This window comes from Schistocerca gregaria, chromosome 2 (genome assembly GCF_023897955.1).
Source record: "Schistocerca gregaria isolate iqSchGreg1 chromosome 2, iqSchGreg1.2, whole genome shotgun sequence".
In the NCBI taxonomy this organism is placed as follows: Eukaryota; Metazoa; Arthropoda; class Insecta; order Orthoptera; family Acrididae; genus Schistocerca; species Schistocerca gregaria.
Window position 1 is genome coordinate 754,103,113 of NC_064921.1, and position 20,709 is coordinate 754,123,821.

General features: G+C 41.1%; 1 protein-coding gene across 1 annotated transcript; it reads left to right on the forward strand.

Moving 5' to 3' along the window:
- The first annotated feature begins 3,636 nt into the window (after positions 1–3,636).
- LOC126334940 (transmembrane protein 147) lies at positions 3,637–18,010 on the forward strand. The gene is made up of 4 exons (XM_049997682.1): positions 3,637–3,877; positions 4,093–4,222; positions 15,839–16,060; positions 17,507–18,010. The coding sequence occupies exons 1-4, from the start codon at positions 3,801–3,803 to the stop codon at positions 17,750–17,752; spliced, it is 675 nt and encodes a 224-aa protein (XP_049853639.1). The 5' UTR covers positions 3,637–3,800; the 3' UTR covers positions 17,753–18,010.
- The last annotated feature ends 2,699 nt before the right edge of the window (positions 18,011–20,709 follow it).

The window sequence follows — 20,709 nt, forward strand, 5'->3', positions numbered from 1 at the left end:
GTTAATGCCACCTTTTTGATGTTTGTTGACCTTCAAAGACCTTACTGTTACGCGTCATTGGATCCATCTATCAAAAAATAAGTACCATACCATAACATCCAATATTTTAAAAAAATAGTTGACTTTCATATCTCTGACACAATCCCACCTAGCAACAAAAAATCAACATCATATTATGGCCCCCATTGTCCCCTGCAGTATTTGTCCCACAAACTTTCTAACTACCATCACATTTTTGGAGTTATCTAGGTGGCAATAGTTAGTGACTCACCCTGTATAGTGCACCCTGAAAGAACATCGATATAAAAAGGGAATTTACAAATGTTGAAGGTATTTTTTATCTATTTTCTAACCTTATTTTAAACTTAATGATACCAATTTTTGTACCCCTTCTTCTGTTGAGAGAGTATTATCTAAATACTGTATAACATAGGATTTAATATTGTTGTGTTTACCTCTCTGTTTATTTTCTTCTACCATGATTTCTATATAATACACAGTGTTCTCTATCATTTTGACTTCTTTTTTCACATAGTTAACTTTTTTTCCTTCAGAAGTATTCACAACTCAACTGTTAAGTCAAAACATTTCTCCAATTGATAAGAGTCATAAGCCAGTCAACCTAACGGAACTATTAAAGTTTTTGGATATTTGGCACTGATTTCATTTTAGTTAATTGTCAGAGACAACAAAGTTGTGATTTTTGTCAACGTTCTTCCACCAGTGCTTACTGTTTAAAATCTGGTTTTGAAATTTATGTCTTACCATTTTATAGTACTCTCAGACTTTTCAATTTCATCAAGTTTCTTCCATGTGATTGCGATTGACATTTGTACATTTATGTACTTGTAACATAGAACAATATGAACATATAGTAGTTTACACAGTAAATACATATAATAGCTTGCACAGCACACACATAATGCAACATAATGCACAATGATTTACTGTACAAGAGTTAAAAAAACACAATTTTGTGACATAATATTATCCTTGATTGTATATGAATGGTAGTAATTGTAGTTTAGCCTTGAGGAAGGCCGGCGTGTACCAGATTCCGTGTCAATGTGGCAAGTCGTATATTTGTCAGACGATGCGTACCGTCGAGGATCGATGCCGTGAACACCAGATGCACACTCGACTGATGTATCCGAGCAAGTCGGCGGTCGCTGAACATTGTTTGTCGGAAAATCACGCTATGGAGTACGACCGCACGAGGATTCTGGTACAGACGTCGAGATACTGGGACAGCGTTGTTAGAGAGGCCATCGAAATTCGGACCAATGACGACCTCATAAACCGTGACTGTGGCTATAATCTTAGCAAGGCTTGGGAAGCAGCGATTGGGTTAAGCAAGAGTAAATCGAGCAAACGTATAGTTGTGACGACCACGGCGGACAGAGCCATCACACCGACGTCATCTCAGACGCCGTCGCAATCTGTTCCACCGCGCGACCGTGGCGCGGGGCGCGGACGGCGGAGGGAGCGCGCCACGGGCGGAGGATATTTAAGTCGGCCGCCGCCGCGACCGAACCAAGTTCGCCCTGAGCAGCCATAGTGTACGGATCTCCGTGCCGGCACGTTCACAGGAGCTCAGTCCGTCAGTTCACCTGATGATGGCGACATGTTTGATCGCCGAAATATTGTTCCCGTTGGACACTATAGACTGGCAGTACACCCGTGGATATTTTGATTATAAAATAAATACTATGATTATAAAATAAATACTAATCAGTAACTTCAGTTTAACTCACACTAGAAAGGCTAACTCTCACTCATTCTGATTAACTTTCATAAATGTAATTATTGAAGAATAAGCACTTGTTTGTCCTCTCAACATTGCCTTCAACTTTTACTACAGCCAGTCCCCATCCTATTGTCCTATCAACATTTCTACCTTCCGAAGCCAGCCTGCATGTTATGCACTGAAACAATGTTGGAATGACTCGACAATGTTTCCCCACAAAAACAGTTACCTGGCATACTGAAATCTCCAGAATGTCAGACTCGCTGGCTAGCTTGTACTGACGAAAGAGTGCAAATGTAGCAGACACAGTACTCCAAAATTTCACTTCCTTTTCATATCGAATTTCAGTCCCCCATCACAAATAAATTTTCGTCTACTTTAACTGTGTAGCTAATTTCTTTTATCTTATCACACATTCTTTCAATCTCTTAATGGTCTGCAGAGCTAGTTGGCACATACACATGTATTACTGTGGTAGGTGTTGGTTTTGCATATATTTTGGCTATGATAATGCATTCATTGTACTGTTCATAGTAGCTACTATCATTCCTACTTTCTTGTTCATTATTAGACCTACTCCTCCATTACCCCCATTTTAGTTTAGTGTTTATAACCCTATTCTCACCTGACCACCACAATTCACTAATTACCTCAACATATAACTTCAGTTTATCCATTTCCCTTTTCCGATTCCAAATTAAGAGATCTAACGTTCTCTGACCAGTAGAATGCCTGCTTTGCTTTTTCTCATGACAGCATCCTATTGAATAGTCCCCAGGTGGAAATCCAAATAGCAGACTATTTGAATGAAAAAGTTCTATATTTCTTCCTGGAGACAAAGGCAAGTAATCATGGTGCACTGAAAATGTTCCCAACTCTAATTCAATATTTTGATTACGAAACCAGCGATATTCAAACAAAGGTCGGTGACTTACGAGACTGTCGAATCTAAACTCCAGAAAGTATTGCCAACTACACCACCACAAAAAATTAGTACACGTGCACAACACCAATTTTGATGTGATGACAGACTGTGTCACCTGAGGGATAGCAGATGTATTGATAATGGTTTCAACGTTGTCTGCAATAGTTAGCGTAGGGACATAGCTACTAGAGCGCCATTTTTGTCCACTCTATAATAGAGAATGCTCGCAACCAGAAGTCTCTGTGTGGTGCAAACATGTGAAGCAAGTAGGCAACCATGCCCCAGAGATGCACTAGTGCTTCCCACAGCCAACTGAGCGAGTTTGAAAGGGGTCAAATTGTGGCCACCCGAATGGAGAAATGGTCCTTTCAGAGAATTGGCACACAAGTTGGACACTGCATCAGTTGAGCAACGATGCTGGTATCCGTGCTCACATCAACATTCTCACACCTGTAGATGAGGTTCTGGACATCCATACTGCAAAGACTCCTACCAGGATCGTCGTATTGTAAGGGCAGCAATGGCATATCATACAGCTACGAGTACCACACCACAGACAAAAGGGCTTGTGAGCCCAGACGTGTCAACACGAACAATTGTCAAATGGTTATTAGCAGTGGGACTACAGGCACACACACCTTTAGCTCGTCTTCCACCTAACGCCACAAAGTCGACGTGCATGCCTCAACTGGTACTACAAGGGGATCACTTGGAAGGTGTACTGGTGCTGACCTCTCCTTTCGAGATTCGAACAAACGAAAGTTGCTGAAACTTGTGAGCGTCAAGCTAGTAATTTAACTTCTCGGAATATCTGGCCAGCTGGCATGGTAGTGAAGCACTACGATGTTTCCTAAGGCGAACTGTCTGGCACGGGATGTGATGGAGGTATGCATATGCAAGTTTTTATTGCCTACGGAAGCCCAGATGCAGTCGATTTCACAAAATGATCGATTATTACAATGAATAAACAAAAGCCTTGTTTTCTTTCTTACGAGGTTTGGTTGGAAGGTTCCGAAATTAGAAACTAGACAGCTGATAATTTTTAGGTTAATGTAAACGTGACTCGGTATATTTATATGTAGCTGATACAAGTTATTTAGGACATTTGGTCGAAGTGTGTTTTAGAGAATGACGTTATACCATTTTGGAAACTGCGTTGCTCTCGTATATGTTCCTTATTATCTGACCTACAAATATTCCGGACTGTAAGTGTACACAGTCTGTTTGTTTGTATTGATTAAGCCCTGTTACCGGTAGCTGTAAACTCACATGAACAACCAGTACATAAAATTCTGCCACAGTAATCTATATCTAATATAGTACGTATTTCTGAAAGTATGGAAACTCGAGAGTATACAGGAAAGTGTGCCGGTTCCTTATTGTTTTCACCATAACTATTGCCTCATTTCTTGTGTTACAGATCCGAATATGGTGCCTTTTGGAAATGTGTTCAAGCAGGAGGCATATACGTGTTTACTCAGCTTTGTAAAATGCTTGTGTTGGCTACCTTTTTCCCAGCTAGCGACGTTGGTGGACAAGACGTGATAGCGGTATGTGGAACTAATTAATTCCAATCAGATCTGAGCCACTTTTCTAACGAAGAACACCGTAATGTTTTCTTGTCAATACGTGAAACAACATGAAGCATAAATTTGCGAGAATAAACAGTATTGGAAGAGACTACTTTTTTTGAAAAAATTGGTTTCATGTTCACGTAGTGAACCAAATTAGTCGTGCAAATGGGCATAAATAGCCTATGGAAGATCGTCGTGGCCGTAATGGAAAAAATTAAATTTATCAGTAATATTTACTGCTAGGTACTGCAATATGAGGACAGTGTAAGAGTTCCTTCTACTGACAAATGTATTGGCGACTCATCAATATCGTAAAGTTCCTTTTTATATTATTTACAGCAATATTTTGTGTACCATACATCATTATTCAAATCTAGTGATGAAAGACCCTTCTAATATATAGCTGTCGAAACATTTAATGAAACATTTTCATTGTCTGTTCCAACATTGTTATTATAATTTTAGATCTTACAGGCAGTTTTCTCTCAAGTGCCACAACTTTGTTTTATTAATGTAGGTGTTCATGTTACATTTAGGAGCCAACAAATTAATGTGCTAAATGGTTCTTTGAAGATTATCTTCATTTTCTTGATATGTTATCTGATCAAATGAGTGTAACAGATGTTTTTATGCCATAGACAATAATTTTTTTCCAAGCCCTATTTAGATCATGTCTGTGGTTCTTGAATAGAGTTGGTGACACACCACATCCTTTTCTAATTACATGTGTTGTCTTTAATTGTTTAGATCTTCAATTTAATGTTTAAATTTTTGTAAAGAGCTTTTACAGAGAGATTTTCTTTCATAATCTGCTACTATAGGTATATATTGACTTTGTTATAAGCTTTTTCATAATTGTCAAACACTATGTTTGTCACTTTTTAAGTTACAGTTATTCCTTTTCTGGAGTTGTTGTTTTATACTAATAATATCATGAATGTGGCATCACATGTTTCAAAATTGTATTTGTTCCTCCAGTAAAACTGTATCAGTGGTAGGATCCAATCTTTTATTTAATACAGTCCTGTAGATTTTATAGCCTATGTTAATGAGGCTGATTCCCCTACAGGTGTTTGGGTCACTTTTCTTGTCTTTCTCAAATATGGAGAACATTTTAGCCAGGTACCTCCATATTTAAACAGTCTGATATTTATTCCATCTGTCCAACTTGCATATAAAGAATATTCCACATGAGCTGTCAGCTTTGATCACTGACATAGTACTTGTGCGACAAAAGGCATTAACAACATGGCAGTTTAAAGTGATATAGATGCCTGTTTCTTCAAATGAGCTAAGATAACAGATCAGTCTGTCACCACAGCCAGGCTTTTTGAGTTTCACATTTGTTGGCTTCACCAACACACTACCAAACTGTCACTTCCCAACGTAACCAAGACCCCAGGCAAAGCGCAGATCAGTCTTTCCGAACAGCCAAGTTTCTTTGCTTTCACTCTTGTTGGCTTCACCAAGTAACAACAAAACTATGAGTATACAGTCCAAAATGATTGCAGCAGGCATTGTCACCCCTATCCAATATTCCTCTTGACCCCATTTCTTTTCTGTCCTTCAATTTTTGCATTGGTATGTCTAATTCATATATTTCAGTAACATTTGTTTTTCTTTGATTGGACAATTTTCACAGTATTCCTCTTCTGCTTGATAATGGTGTTCTCATTATTCTAGAGTCATTATATTTATTGTGCCTGTATCTTATTAATTCGTATTCTATTTATTGTCCCCTATGAATGTCATGGTCAGTTTTGCTATTGAAAGATTCCCACAATTCCCTTTTTTTTTTTATTATTATTTCTAGCTATACTTCTTTTCCTGCAATATGTTAAAGCAGGCACACATGTAACTTTATGCTTGACAAGCACATTTGAGAAAGCATGCACAAATTCCTGGGACCTCCACATGGTTCTTGTACACTTGTACAAGTGTTAGTTTGTTTACCAGAAAATGTCAAGTGCAGACGACGAGGTGCTGGCTTTACATCCAAATTAATGCTCATACTCTGCAAGCCACCATATGGAGCATGTTGGGGGTACCCTGTACTACTACTATTAGTCATTTCTTCTCCTGTTCCACTCACAAATAGAGCAAGGGAAAAACAACTGTCTATATGCCCTAATGTCTCATATATTTTATCTTTGTGGTCCGTAAGTGAAGTGTGTGTTGGTGACAGCAGAATCCTCTGCAGTCAGCCTCTAATGCCGGTTCTCTAACTTTTCTCAGTGGTGCTCCTCGAATTGCATCTTCCTTCTGCTGATTCCCTCTTTAGGTCCAAAAGCTTCTCAGAAATACTTGTTTTAGCCTACCGGTAAGAAATCTAGCAGCCCATCTCTAAATTGCTTTGATACCTTCCTTTAACCCAACCTGGTACAGACCCCAAGCACTTGAGCACCAGTCAAGAATAGGTCGCACCAGCATCGTATATGCAGCCTCCTTTACAGATGATCCACACTTTCCCAAAATTCTTCCAATAAAGTGAAGTCATCATTGACTTTCCCTACCACAATTCTCAGATGTTTGTTGCATTTCATATTACCTTGCAAAGTTATGCGTGGGTAAATAAGTGATGTGACTGCATCAAGCAGGAAAAATCTGAACATTGAGTTTGTTTTTCCTACTCGTCTCCATTGACTTATAGTTTTCAACATTTACAGCCAGCTGCCTTTCCTCATGCCAACTAGAAATTTTGTCCAAGTCATCTTGAATCCTCCTACAGTCACTCAACTTGTACACTTTCCTGTACACCACAGGATCATTGGCAAATGACTTCAGATTGCTGCCCACCCTGTCTGACAGATTACATGTAGCACTTCTCTTGGGCACTCCTGATGATACCCTTGTCTCTGACGAACACTCACCTTCGAAGACAACATACTGGGTACTATTACTTAAGAAGTCTTTGAGCCATTTACATAACTGGGAACCTATTCCACATTTCGTACCTTCATTAACAGTCTGCAATGGGGCACCATGTCAAATGCTTTCTGGAAATCTTAGAACGTAGTCGCACAAGTGATGCTTTCAAAAACAATGTTGATTCACGGACATAAGCTTCCAAGTCTCAAGAAAATTTATTATATTCTAACTGAGAATATGTTCAAGAATTCTGCAGCAAACCGATCTTAGGGATATTGGTATGTTATTTTGCCGGTCTGTTCTTTTGTCCTTATTATACACAGAAGTCACCTGTGCTTGGGACTTTGCGTTGGGTGAGAAATTCACGATAAATGCTATTTAGGCAAGGGGCCAGTGTTGTGGAGTACTCTTTGTAAAACTGAACTGAACTTGGTTCCTGTCTGAACCTGGCAACTTATTTGTTTTCAACTCTTTCAGTTCTCTGTGCCAGGGATGCGTATTACTGTGTCTACTATTACTATGGAAATCTGTTCGATGGTCAAACAGAATGTTTGTATGATTCTCCTGATGGAATGATTTCTTAAGTGTAAAATTTAAACCTTTGGCTTTTGATTTGCTAAGATGATGTAACTTACCAAACGAAAGCGTTGGTATGTTGATAGAGACACTAACAAACACGAAATTTAATGTTTCGCAACCCACAGTTGCTTCATCAGGAAAGAGGGAAGGAGAGGGAAAGACGAAAGGATGTGGGTTTTAAGGGAGAGGGTAAGGAGTCATTCCAATCCCAGGAGCGGAAGGGGGAAAAAGGGACACACACCCACATATCCATCTGCACATATACAGACACAGACAGACATATGTAAAGGCAAAGAGTTTGGAGAGAGATGTCAGTCAGGGCGGAAGTACAGAGGCAAAGGTGTTGAATGAGAGGTGAGATATGAGCGGCGGCAACTTGAAATTAGTGGAGGTTGCGGCCTGGTGGGTAACGGGAAGAGAGGATATATTGAAGGGCAAGTTCCCATCTCCAGAGTTCTGATAGGTTGGTGTTAGTGGGAAGTATCCAGATAACCCGAATGGTGTAACACTGTGCCAAGATATGCTGGCCGTCCACCAAGGCGTGTTTAGCCACAGGGTGATCCTCTTTACCAACAAACATCTACAGCTACATTTATACTCCGCAAGCCACCCAACGGTGTGTGGCAGAGGGCACTTTACGTGCCACTGTCATAACCTCCCTTTCCTGTTCCAGTCACGTATGGTTCGCGGGAAGAACGTCTGTCTGAAAGCCTCCGTGCGCGCTCTAATCTCTCTAATTTTACATTCGTGATCTCCTCGGGAGGTATAAGTAGGGGGAAGCAATATATTCGATACCTCATCCAGAAACACACCCTCTCGAAACCTGGCGAGCAAGCTACACCGCGATGCAGAGCGCCTCTGTTGCAGAGTCTGCCACTTGAGTTTGCTAAACATCTCGGTAACGCTATCATGGTTACCAAATAACCCTGTGACGAAACACGCCGCTCTTCTTTGGATCTTCTGTATCTCCTCCGTCAACCCGATCTGGTACGGATCCCACACTGATGAGCAATACTCAAGTATAGGTCGAACGAGTGTTTTGTAAGCCACCTCCTTTGTTGATGGACTACATTTTCTAAGGACTCTCCCAATGAATCTCAACCTGGTACCCGCCTTACCAACAATTGATTTTATATGATCATTCCACTTCAAATCGTTCCGCACGCATACTTCCAGATATTTTACAGAAGTAACTGCTACCAGTGTTTGTTCCGCTATCATATAATCATACAATAAAGGATCCTTCTTTCTATGTATTCACAATACATTACATTTGTCTATGTTAAGGGTCAGTTGCCACTCCCTGCACCAAGTGCCTATCCGTTGCAGATCTTCCTGCATTTCGCTACAACTTTCTAATGCTGCAACTTCTCAGTATACTACAGCATCATACACGAAAAGCCGCATGGAACTTCCGACACTATCTACTAGGTCATTTATATATATCGTGAAAAGCAATGATCCCATAACACTCCCCTGTGGCACGCCAGAGGTTACTTTAACGTCTGTAGACGTCTCTCCATTGTTAACAACATGTTGTGTTCTGTTTGCTAAAAACTCTTCAAACCAGCCACACAACTGGTCTGATATTCCGTAGGCTCTTACTTTATCAGGCGACAGTGCGATTCTGTATCAAACGCCTTCCGAAAGTCAAGGAAAATAGCATCTACCTGGGAGCCAGTATCTAATATTTTCTGGGTCTCATGAACAAATAAAGCGAGTTGGGTCTCACACGATCGCTGTTTCCGGAATCCATGCTGATTGCTACAGAGCAGATTCCGGGTTTCCAAAAACGACATGATACTCGAGCAAAAAGACATATTCTAAAATTCTACAACAGATCGACGTCAGAGATATAGGTCTATAGTTTTGCGCATCTGCTCGACGACCCGTCATGAAGACTGGGACTACCTGTGCTCTTTTCCAATCATTTGGAGCTTTCTGTTCCTCTAGAGACTTGTGGTACACGGCTGTTAGTAGGGGGGCAAGTTCTTTCGCGTACTCTGTCTAGAATCGAATTGGTATCCCGTCAGGTCCAGTGGACTTTCCTCTGTTGAGTGATTCCAGTTGCTTTTCTATTCTTTGGACACTTATTTCGATGTCAGCCATTTTTTCGTTTGTGCGAGGATTTAGAGAAGGAACTGCAGTGCGGTCTTCTTCTGTGAAACAGCTTTGGAAAAAGGTGTTTAGTATTTCACTGTCTGCCTGTGTCCGTTCATGCGAATGGATAGTTTGTTGCTGGTCATTCCCACATAGAAAGCTTCACAGTGTAGGCAGGTCAGTTGGTAAATCACGTGGGTGCTTTCACACGTGGCTCTGCCTTTGATCATGTACATCTTCCGGGTTACAGGACTGGAGTAGGTGGTGGTGGGAGGGTGCATGGGACAGGTTTTACACCGGGGGCAGTTACAAGGGTAGGAGCCAGAGGGTAGGGAAGGTGGCTTGGGGATTTCATAGGGATGAACCAAGAAGTTGCGAAGGTTAGGTGGTCAGCGGAAAGACACTCTTGGTGGAGTGGGGAGGATTTCATGAAGGATGGATCTCATTTCAGGGCAGGATTTGAGGAAGTCGAATCCCTGCTGGAGAGCCACATTCAGAGTCTGATCCAGTCCCGGAAAGAATCCTGTCACAAGTGGGGCACTTTTGGGGATCTTTTGTGGGAGGCTCTGGGTTTGAGGGGATAAGGAAGTGGCTCTGGTTCTTTGCTTCTGTACCAGGTCGGGAGGGTAGTTGCGGGATGCGAAAGCTGTTTTCAGGTTGTTGGTGTAATGGTTCAGGGATTCAGGACTGGAGCAGATTTGTTTGCCACGAAGACCTCCTGTAACCCGGAAGGTGTACACAATCAAAGGCAGAGCCATGTGTAAAAGCACTCACATCATTTACCAACTGACCTGTCTACACTGTGAAGCTTTCTATGTGGGAATGACCAGCAAAAAACTGTCCATTTGCATGAATGGACACAGGCAGACAGTGTTTGTTGGTAATGAGGATCACCCTGTGGCTAAACGTGCCTTTGTGCATGACCAGCATATCTTGGCACAGTGTTACACCGTTCGGGTTATCTGGATACTTCCCACTAACACCAACCTATCAGAACTCTGGAGATGGGAACTTGCCCTTCAATATATCCTCTCTTCACGTTACCCACCAGGTTGCAACCTCCGCTAATTTCAAGTTGCCGCCGCTCATACCTCACCTTTCATTCAACATCTTTGCCTCTGTACTTCCACCTCGACTGACATCTCTGCCCAAACTCTTTGCCTTTACATATGTCTGTCTGTGTCTGTAAATGTGCAGATGGGTGTGTGTGTGTGTGTGTGTGTGTGTGTCGAATTCTTGATGTGGTGTGGGCAGTGAGCCTCAAGTGGTTTTGGTAGTTGTGCTAGGTGTTTGGCTATTCCATATGTTGGTGCATTTGTAGTGTTCAGATAAGAACACCATCAGAAGGCTTTACCCCATGGCACCGACTTCTCCGCAACTATGTGGCCTCCCGAAGATCCTTAAGGAGAAGATTCCACTACATCTGATACTGAAAAAGCACGGTATAAAAGCCTTCTTCCACGCAACGTGAAAAGTAAGGGATGTACTTGGCTTGACCAAAGACCCTTTAGGGTTGCAGACACCAGGCATCTACAGTATACAGTGTGAATGTGGGAGGCAGTACATTGGACAAACACAATGGTGTATATCGCAGCACTGTACGGAGCACATCAGAAATGGGTGTCAGGACAAATAAGCAAGTCCACAGTAGCAGAGCATAGCATTAATGGGGGCACACCTGTAACTTTGCAGAAATGAAGATTATATGCAGTGCCAAAGAATTTTGAGACTCCTCCTTCAAGGAGACAGTGGAAACCAGGATAGTGGATTTCAACTTAGCGCAGCGTGGGGTTCCAAAGTTAGGAAGATAAGTCAGGAATGCTCCGTTCTGAAGATGACTGTGTCTGCAGACAGAAAGGACAGCAACCAGGATTCGATGCCCACACCAGAGCCACACTGTGATCTTCCCCACCAACAGCCATGCCACCTGAAACCTGTTAACAGAGGTGCATGACTGGCCCACCTACAGAAGAGGACAGTGGTCAAGTAATTACACAGATAAGTGCAGCACAGCATCCCAACACCTCGCTTAAGGGTGATGGGTATGAAACCCATTGAAACGTTGCCATAAGATGATGCCACCAAGATGATTTCTGGATGAATTTATTCTTGCAACAAGCAGTTAAGAAATTAGAGATATGTTATGACAGAAATGGGATGCTATGGAAAGGTGTTATGAAACTTACAATGATATTGCAGGTCGCTCACATACTCCATAGATATTCCACTATGTTTATTGGCAATGACACCCAGCTCTACTAAGTACCCTTTCGTTTTAGACACTGCCCATCTACTACATCTACTAGAGACAGTCTTGGGTAAGTTTTTACTCTTGACTTTCACCACTTCAGAAGTGACTTTCCCTTATCCGGTCTTTTCCATCATCAGATACATGGAAACTTCAACAACAGTTTCCTCCTCCTCCTTCGCCCACTATACAGAGGCACTCTTTGCACATTTAGAAAGGATCAGTGCTGTATCTTCATCCTCTGTATGCAGTTGGGGAAGTAATACATCATCCTGCATGGAAGATGAAAGTGTTATGTTGCATAGCTGATAATAAATTTGTTGCAGTTTTCATATGAATTTCTTTCTTTCCGCTATTACAGACTCAACCTTTGAGGATGATTCTACTGATAAAATGTTTACTTAGAAAACCTACTTGATATCATATATTTACCTTGAAGGGCAGCACATCTTGAATGTGCTCCGACATAAACTTCATCTCTCTTAATTAGAAAGAGCTGCTTCAGATGAGGCACATGTGGTACTAGAAATAATGCAAGTAAACGCACTGGCTTTGTTTCAATCGCAAGAAAGGTGCTTTTAGCAATGTTATTTCCTGCAAGTGATATACTGAGAAACACTGTCTTCTCTAAATACAATCCCTCATCCAGTTCTTAGTGTTTAAAATGTATAACAGAAAGTTTAAAATATATTTGTTTATAAATTCATTGTTTTATGGGAGTGTTTACTGCATTGTCTGCATTCTCGTCATAGTGTTCCTGTAGCAGATTCACCCATGGCACCAGCAGCTGCTGTGTTGAACCACTGTCAGCTTTGCCTTGATGGCCTCATGAAATAGTTCAAGGAACTGAATTAATATGTCAACTACCTACTGATCCCAATTCTCAAACAATTTTATTTTCTGAATTCATGTAAAACTTCAGTTGTTAGTCCATGCTGCATAAACACAGATTTTAGCATATGGCACAAAGTATTCCAACGAGTATCATCATGCTGCTTTACAATAAACTGCAACCACAAGTCTTTCACAGGGCCACTCCTTTTTAAATAAATAATGGCATTTTTCATTGGTTCCAACAGTGCGTGAACATTGACAGTATTCCAACATTATGACAGTATTCCTGCCATCATTTATCGTCAGCCAGACCAGTGCCAAGGCAGTAGTTTTTACACAGAAGGTGGTGATAGTTCTCAAGTGCCTTTTCCACAGTTGCACCGCCCGCCGCCACCCACCCACGGCTCCACCCACCCATCCGCCCTCCCATCGATAGATGCCTTGTACATATCCCTAACTTGCACATGTTAATTTCAGTTTCCTCGTATATATTTGCAACACTGTTTTTCATATCATATATTGAATGTGCAGTGAGAGACAACTAATGAGTTTTAGTGTATGTGTCTGTCAGCTGTAGATGCACATGCACCATCCTTCATATCCTGCAGCACTTGGGGGGCATTTCTCTCTCACTTGCAGTGGAGTACTATGCTCCTAGTTTTTGGTATCTGTGCAAGCCTTCTCCTGCAGCTGTGCTGAATGGCTGCAGATCTCTTGCACACATTCTTACACAATTCTCCAAGACAATTGATTTTGACACAATTCTCCAAGACAATTGATTTTGCTGATGCCAGAAGGTTGCTAGTACTCGTGATCTGACTATTAGAAACAGCTCTGTAGGTATTGAAGTGTCACAACATACTACTAGTACTGCCACCATCACAGGAAGCTAAAAATGCATGACAGCTAGTACACTCATCAAAACCTGCAGATTTATTTTGAATATTTATAATTTGTTTCAGGGAACCTTCGTTTTTCTCTTCCATACATTTTTTTACCCCTTTGCTGTTCAATATGTATTTCTGATGACGATGACAACAACAACAATAATAATAATAATAATAATAATAATGCTAATCCCAAAGTACAATAAAGAAAATGAAAACAGTTGAGAGTTGCCTACACTGTAATCATTTCAGTGCCTTGCACCGAGCTATGTGTGTCCACTTCCCTGTTGCACTGAGTCCTGTTGACTTTTGGGGTTTGGCTGGGTACCCAAACGAGCTGCAGGCCTCAACGGCACATTGCAGCTTGCCGCACTCTGTTCACAGTATAGTTGAGCTTTACTGCCTATGGTGCAAGCAACAGAATGGAACAGAGCAGTCGGCAAGCAGTCTCAAATGGTTAAATCCGGTAGGATGCATGGCTCTGGCCATTGGATCTTTCATTGGGAGTGAAAAGGAAGAGAGGGAAAATATTTACAAATAAGTAAAAGTGTTGGAGACAAGCATCGTTGAGCTAGGTTATGCAGTGCTAATGACATTTGCATTTGATATGGCCATTGTTTCCCTAAATCATTTAAGGCTAATGCTGGGATGGTTCCTTTGTAAACACCAGCTGACTTACTCACAAAATCTGTGGTGTCACCGCCAGACACCACACTTGCTAGGTGGTAGCCTTTAAATAGGTCGCGGTCTGTTAGTATATGTCGGACCCTCGTGTCGCCACTATCAGTGATTGCAGACCGAGCGCCGCCACATGTCAGGTCTAGAGAGATTTCCTAGCACTCGCCCCAGTTGTACAGCCGACTTTGCTAGCGATGGTTCACTGACTTCTACGCTCTCATTTGCCGAGACGATAGTTAGCATAGCCTTCACTAAGTTATTTGCTATGACCTAGCAAGACACCATTATCAGTTATTATTGATATTGTGAATCATGTAATGTCAAGAGCGATGTTCACCATTAATGGATTAAAGTTAAGTGTTCCACCAGCTACGTCCGTTGTTTCTAAATTCTAATTTCCTGGTCCTGTTCCAGACCTCATGCCAGCCTGCGTGAGCTAAAACGCATGCCTTTCGGCCTCCTCTAGGAACACGGTGTTGGCTCTCCTGCCAACCACAACAAAATCCATACATGTATTTTGTTACATGAAATTTCTGCCATTACAGTCACCACATTGACCACATATTACAGTTGAGACATTAGCTTCAATTCATTGTTACAAAACATTGCTTGATTCCTGTATTTTTATAGGCTACTGGTTGGTCTCGGACAACAAACTGCGGTCGCTCAAACCGACCACAAAAGTTTGGCAGACTTCGTGTCAGCCTCTCCGCTGGAAGGAGGTTTTGCTTACCACTGGAAGGAAGTTTTGCTTACCACATTGAACATAGCCCTTTCGCACATGGCTTCCTCTTCTGGGGGGGGAGGATCTACCTTTCTGTGAAGTTTGTGGCATACCACTTTCAGTTCAGCATAGTGTGGCTATGTGTGTCCTGTATACTGATAATAGGGCAGCCCTTGGTCTTGCTGGAGATCTGCCCACCGTCCTTGCAGATACTGATACCAGTGTTAACAGAGTGGTGAAATTTTGTGAACTGTCAGGCCTCAGCCCTAAACTGGTGGGGAAGGGCGGCTGACTTATAAACTGCTGTGCATGTCTGGACAGCCTTCATTCCTACCCATGAATTGTGATGTTGACTTTTCATCAGGGCACTGATGACCGTGATGTCGAGTGCCCCCTCAACCCAAATCATCATCATCATCATCATCATCATCATCATCATCATCATCATTATCCCCCCTTTTCATCTCCTTCAAACAGCTCACAGAAAGTGCTGCCAACATTGCTTTAAAAAACATATAATGGCATTGCTTCTGTTTGTGTCCTTTGATAATATTGCTATGCTTGTTACAATTTGGTAACTGGCTGTAAGTGCTCCTTTTCTGTTCTAAATTTTTTAATTTTTGTAAAATTAAAAGCAAGAGGATGATGACACTGCCCTCTTTTTTCCCCCACAGGAATTCCTTAAGGCATCTGTTGAGGTTGCAGACCTCTGTGGAATGTATGCTGTGCTGGCAGGCATACCAGGCAAAGGTCATGCTAAGGTGTTGACAGCTGGTATTGGTTGGGCAGGTGCTGATGTACTGCTGACACGTCTCCTGCTGCTTTGGGTAGGAGCTCGTGGTGCTGAATTTGACTGGACTTATATACGTGCCTCTCTGGACTCAAATATCAGTCTAGTAAGTAGTCATCTGCATGTACAATCTGTAAAAAATAGATTTAACAATATCACTTATGTTAAGTGGCAACAGCTATATATGCCTTCCTGTAAGTCATTATTATTCTTTGGTGGGTGACAATACACTAGTCCTATTACTGTCCTGATGCTTGGTACAGTACAGTGACAGTTAGGGAGCTCCAGATGACTTTGATTCTTTGAACTAATGTTGCATTTCCCAGAATTTTTCTGTGATCTGCTTGAAGGACAGCACCTTAAAGTATCATAGCTCAGTAATGAGGGCTTAGGGCTTCTGGTAGTTAAAAGAAATGTAATATTTTAAATTTTTTTGCTATCATTAACTGTATTGTCACCCAAAAGCTGCGTGATGTACTGACAAGAGTGCTTATGATGTAATGACTGACTGAGTCCTTATACAGAGAGATAATATGGCAAATTACACATTCAGTTTGTTTTAGCTTGTTTGCTATTGCCTTCTTGCAACTTACAGATGGTATTTCTAGAAATGATTGCATGATTATCAGAATGAAAGTAAGGGAGAGGGTGAAACCTTCAGCTATAAACACACACTGCTTCTTTCAAGACATACTAACAGGATGCTGGTACTATCAAACTCATCTGACAATCAAACTTCATTTCATCGCAAAAGTATTGGGGCCTTTGTCTGCATGTAGGCTGGTAGACTTCAGATATGTTTGGACACCATGGATTATTGCTCCTTTATCCAGTTTGAGAAGGCTCCTAGGAATGGAGGTGAGAAACTTCTGGAAGTTTAGGAGGCTGTGTGGTAACTGGCAGGTGATCTCAGATGGAAAGAAATGAAATGGGTGATGCATAGTGCAATATGGGCATTGGATCACTTTTGGTTATTACGTTAGATGACAAAGCAACATCTCCACTGTAGGGAGTGTAGATCCTTGACTGGTGCAGCAAGGTTCAATTTAGGTATGGGAATAAAGGGGAGGCTTCCTATTGGGACTGAAACTTCTTCCCAATCTACAAAGTTTTGTGTTCCACTTACACTGTTAATCCCAAATCATCTGGGTCATATCCCCACTAAAAACAAAGTTGCAAGATTTCCACATAAATCCTCAGTACATCCTATTCAAGCCTGTTAGTGATGTATTCTATCACATCCACAGCAAGGTTGCCTGTGAAAGAAGCCATCTACATATAGCAGCTTCTCTACAACCATATTTTTTAGAATCCACCTGCCCTGAATCTCCAGTAGTTTGTCCTATACTTGACTCTGCTCCTATCTCCATCTCCTTCCCCAACTCAATCTGTTTCTTACTACTCCCTGTTAGATTTGTATTTCTGTGGATTCTTATCACCCTAGTTTTCTCTGAAGTCTTCCTTTTCTGTACTCCCTTCTCAAGGAACTTCTGTCCTATTACCCCTTATGTATGAGTGTTACTTGTTGCTACATACGTGTACGTTGTTTCAGGTTCGGCATCTTACAAGTGCAGTGTTGGTTTGGTTGTGGTCTCGTCATGACCTAAAACGCTCACTGCTTCCCGCTGTGTCTGCATTGCTGCTGCTCTGTGCCTACCAACTCCCACTGTGTGATGTGATAGCAGCCAATGCAAATGTGGGGCCCTGGATGGCACTGCTGGTTCGTGCCGTGTCTACACTATGCCTCGCAGCTGCAGCTCTTTGGTTTTATGCAGGACTTGCTGGGGCAAATACGTAGTGTAGTTACACCTACACTGTTTTCAGTTTGTTTTGAGTACACAACTTGTGTGTGCTGTCAGTGAAGCTGAACTGCTGTGCAGCAGTTTCATCATATGGACTCAGACAATTGAGCTTGTTTCCCTCTGCAGTTTCAGAAACACTAGTGAACCAAACTTTCATGTAGTCATGTTGCTAGACGATAGAAAAAGATAATGAATTGTGTGATAGTTGTATTTGATGTAAATTAAATGAGGAACCTTTCTGTGGAAACACTCAACTTCACACCTATTTCCTGTTTTCCGTTGTATGCTAAAATTCTACACAACATTATAGTCTCATATTTTCTGCATATTAAGTTTGATGACAGTGAGTAGTTTATAATTGTTTTGGTATAGCCGAGGAAAGTCATTACTACTTGTTGTTTTTGTTCCTTGTCACTTCATCCCGTTATATGTTGTAGCTGTGAAAATTATCACCACCCAAGAAGAGGAACGATCTAAGTGCAGTGTGATTTTAGAGTGAAATAATATGCTTGTTAATTAGAGATATTCCGTTATCCAAAAGGTTTTCATAGATTTTGTTTCGTGGCGCCTTTTAAATCCAGATACTTAACAAAATTATTATTTCGGTACCTTTGTAACAGAATAGTTTTGCTAGATTTGTACACGTCATGAGGTGAAGTGCCATGAAATTTATGCAGCTTTGGTTGTTTTATTTCACATTACTCTTAGTTTTGTGCAAAGATAATTTATGCATCAGGAGAATAATACTGCTACTACAAAGTCCTTTTTCATTTTATTTACTTATAGTGCAGAAAATCTTGAAGTAAAATTTATTGCCCTTGCGCTGGTAGTAAACTATGACCGACAGTTATAGACAAAATTAATTCTAGTCAAAGTTTAAAAATTGTTTGATTTGGCTGTACAGTTTAATCTACACTCCAAAGTGCTCCATGGTGCATTTTGAATGCTTAATCACTTCCTTTCCTAGTATGGTGCAATGGTAAAAATGAGTGTTCTCTTGCATTAACTTTTTATGTAAAACTAGCTTTTCATCTGCAGCTTCACCCACGTAAGCCCATGTCACATATATTGCATACAGTATATGTCTGAACCCCTTCTGTTTTCCTCTACATGACTCCAAAGAGGATGTTAAATTTATTTGTAGAATTCAGCCTTGTTGCATGATTTTTGGTACCAAAACACATTGTAAAAATATTAGCTCCCAGTAGGGTCAATTCGTGTGACCTGGTTGATACACTTTACACAAATTACACTTCATACTGCTAAAGTATTCCAATTAAATACAAGGAAAGGAATATCAAAAGCTGTTTAAAACTTACAGGCTGTTTCAGAATGTTTTTGCAAATCAACCCCCTCTTACTCTCATACCTATTCCTGGGTGGTAGAAGTATTTCCACATTACTTTTATACAAAATATGAGTCATCAGTTTATATACTGAATTATGTGAAATGCTTTCATAAAAATAATCAGGAAAAATTTAAATCTCTCTCTCCTAATTCGAATTCCCCGCCCCCCTTTTCCTGCTTCATCACACCCTATTCCTCTTCCACTTGCCTCATACAACAGCCTCTCTCTCTCTCTCTCTCTCTCTCTCTCTCTCTCTCTCTCTCTCTCTCTCTCTGCTCAGCTGTGCCCACCCACTCGTACAGTCTCTGGAATACATTCCAATACTACTGTTGTGCAGAGCAACCTAGATGTGAGAGGTTATCGACTGTACTACCTCCACCTCCATGGGAGCTAGGTGATTCTAATCCCCACAGCACTTCTTCCCAGCCAATAAGTAGTATGTGTGCCATATTTGGCTAAAATCTGTCCAGTTTCCGTCACCTGGCATGGATAGTGGACATTCTCAAGATGTTGATTCATCCAGCCTATACCATCTGAGATGCTGATGGAATTGGGAGATTGCCAAACTGTGGTACAAAATAGATATTCATCTTGTCAGATACAGAGGGTGCTACAAATGTATGAATGGCAGAACACGGATGAGAATGAGGCCCGCCAAGTCATCAGCTTACCTTCCAAATGTTGTGAATATATCTGCAAAAATAGTGTACTTGGTAAACATCATGTTAATGTGGTCTTCTGTCCTCCATGCAAGTTGTAATTCTTGTATAAGGCAAACCGCATGTACTATTTAGAAGTGCATTGTGGAGCACCAGCAGTATACTTATACCCTCCAAACTAGGTAATTCTCTCTTGTCAAACACTGTGTTTCTGCTGGTAATTAAATGAACTATAATGAATCAAAAATTGTTGCCATAATCGAAATTCCCGGGCTCTTATCATATGGACTATAATGAATCAAAAATTGTTGCCATAATCGAAATTCCCGGGCTCTTATCATATGGAATCTGTGGAAATGCAACTACCTGAGAATTTTATTTTATCAGGACTGTGATTTAGTGTAACAGTACATGTAAGCCTGTCGGGAATCTTTCAGTGCTGCATTGCTGTCTTTTTGCGAGATCACTGAGTAAAGATGGTTGATCAGAAAATGATGGGGCAGTAGTAGAATTTTCTGTGCTCAAATATCGTCTGCATACCAAGTTAGAGTACACCAGGGTAGTTTATTTTCGCCAATATACATCTGAAAATGGCCAGAAAACTTATGAACTCAAGTTGCTGTTATGCAGCAGTCCTTCCAAAACTGGAAGTAGTGACTAAAGTTAGTCAGTTAGAATTAGGCATGCACATTTCTCAAAAGCTACCTCTGCAGCTGATGCATAATTGTGCAGTGGCACTCGCCCCATAGAAAACAGGTTAAAATCCTAATGGTAGAAGAAATCATCACTATTATTCAACTGGCAAGGAGAAGTGATGGTGTAGAGTTTGTTATTACAAATCTCATTGCCACTGTCTGAAGTTAAATTCCAAACAATTCCACAGTGCATCACAAAACTGTAAACAGTGGTCTCTCCATTAGATAGGAATGTTAAGCTCAGTAGTCCC

Excerpts from the sequence above, each read along its gene's own strand:
- LOC126334940 (XM_049997682.1), top strand. The coding sequence starts at position 3,801 with ATGACGTTATACCATTTTGGAAACTGCGTTGCTCTCGTATATGTTCCT. Across the intron at positions 3,878-4,092 it reads ACCTACAAATATTCCGGACT|ATCCGAATATGGTGCCTTTT; the intron begins GTAAGTGTACAC and ends CTTGTGTTACAG. Across the intron at positions 4,223-15,838 it reads GTGGACAAGACGTGATAGCG|GAATTCCTTAAGGCATCTGT; the intron begins GTATGTGGAACT and ends TTTCCCCCACAG.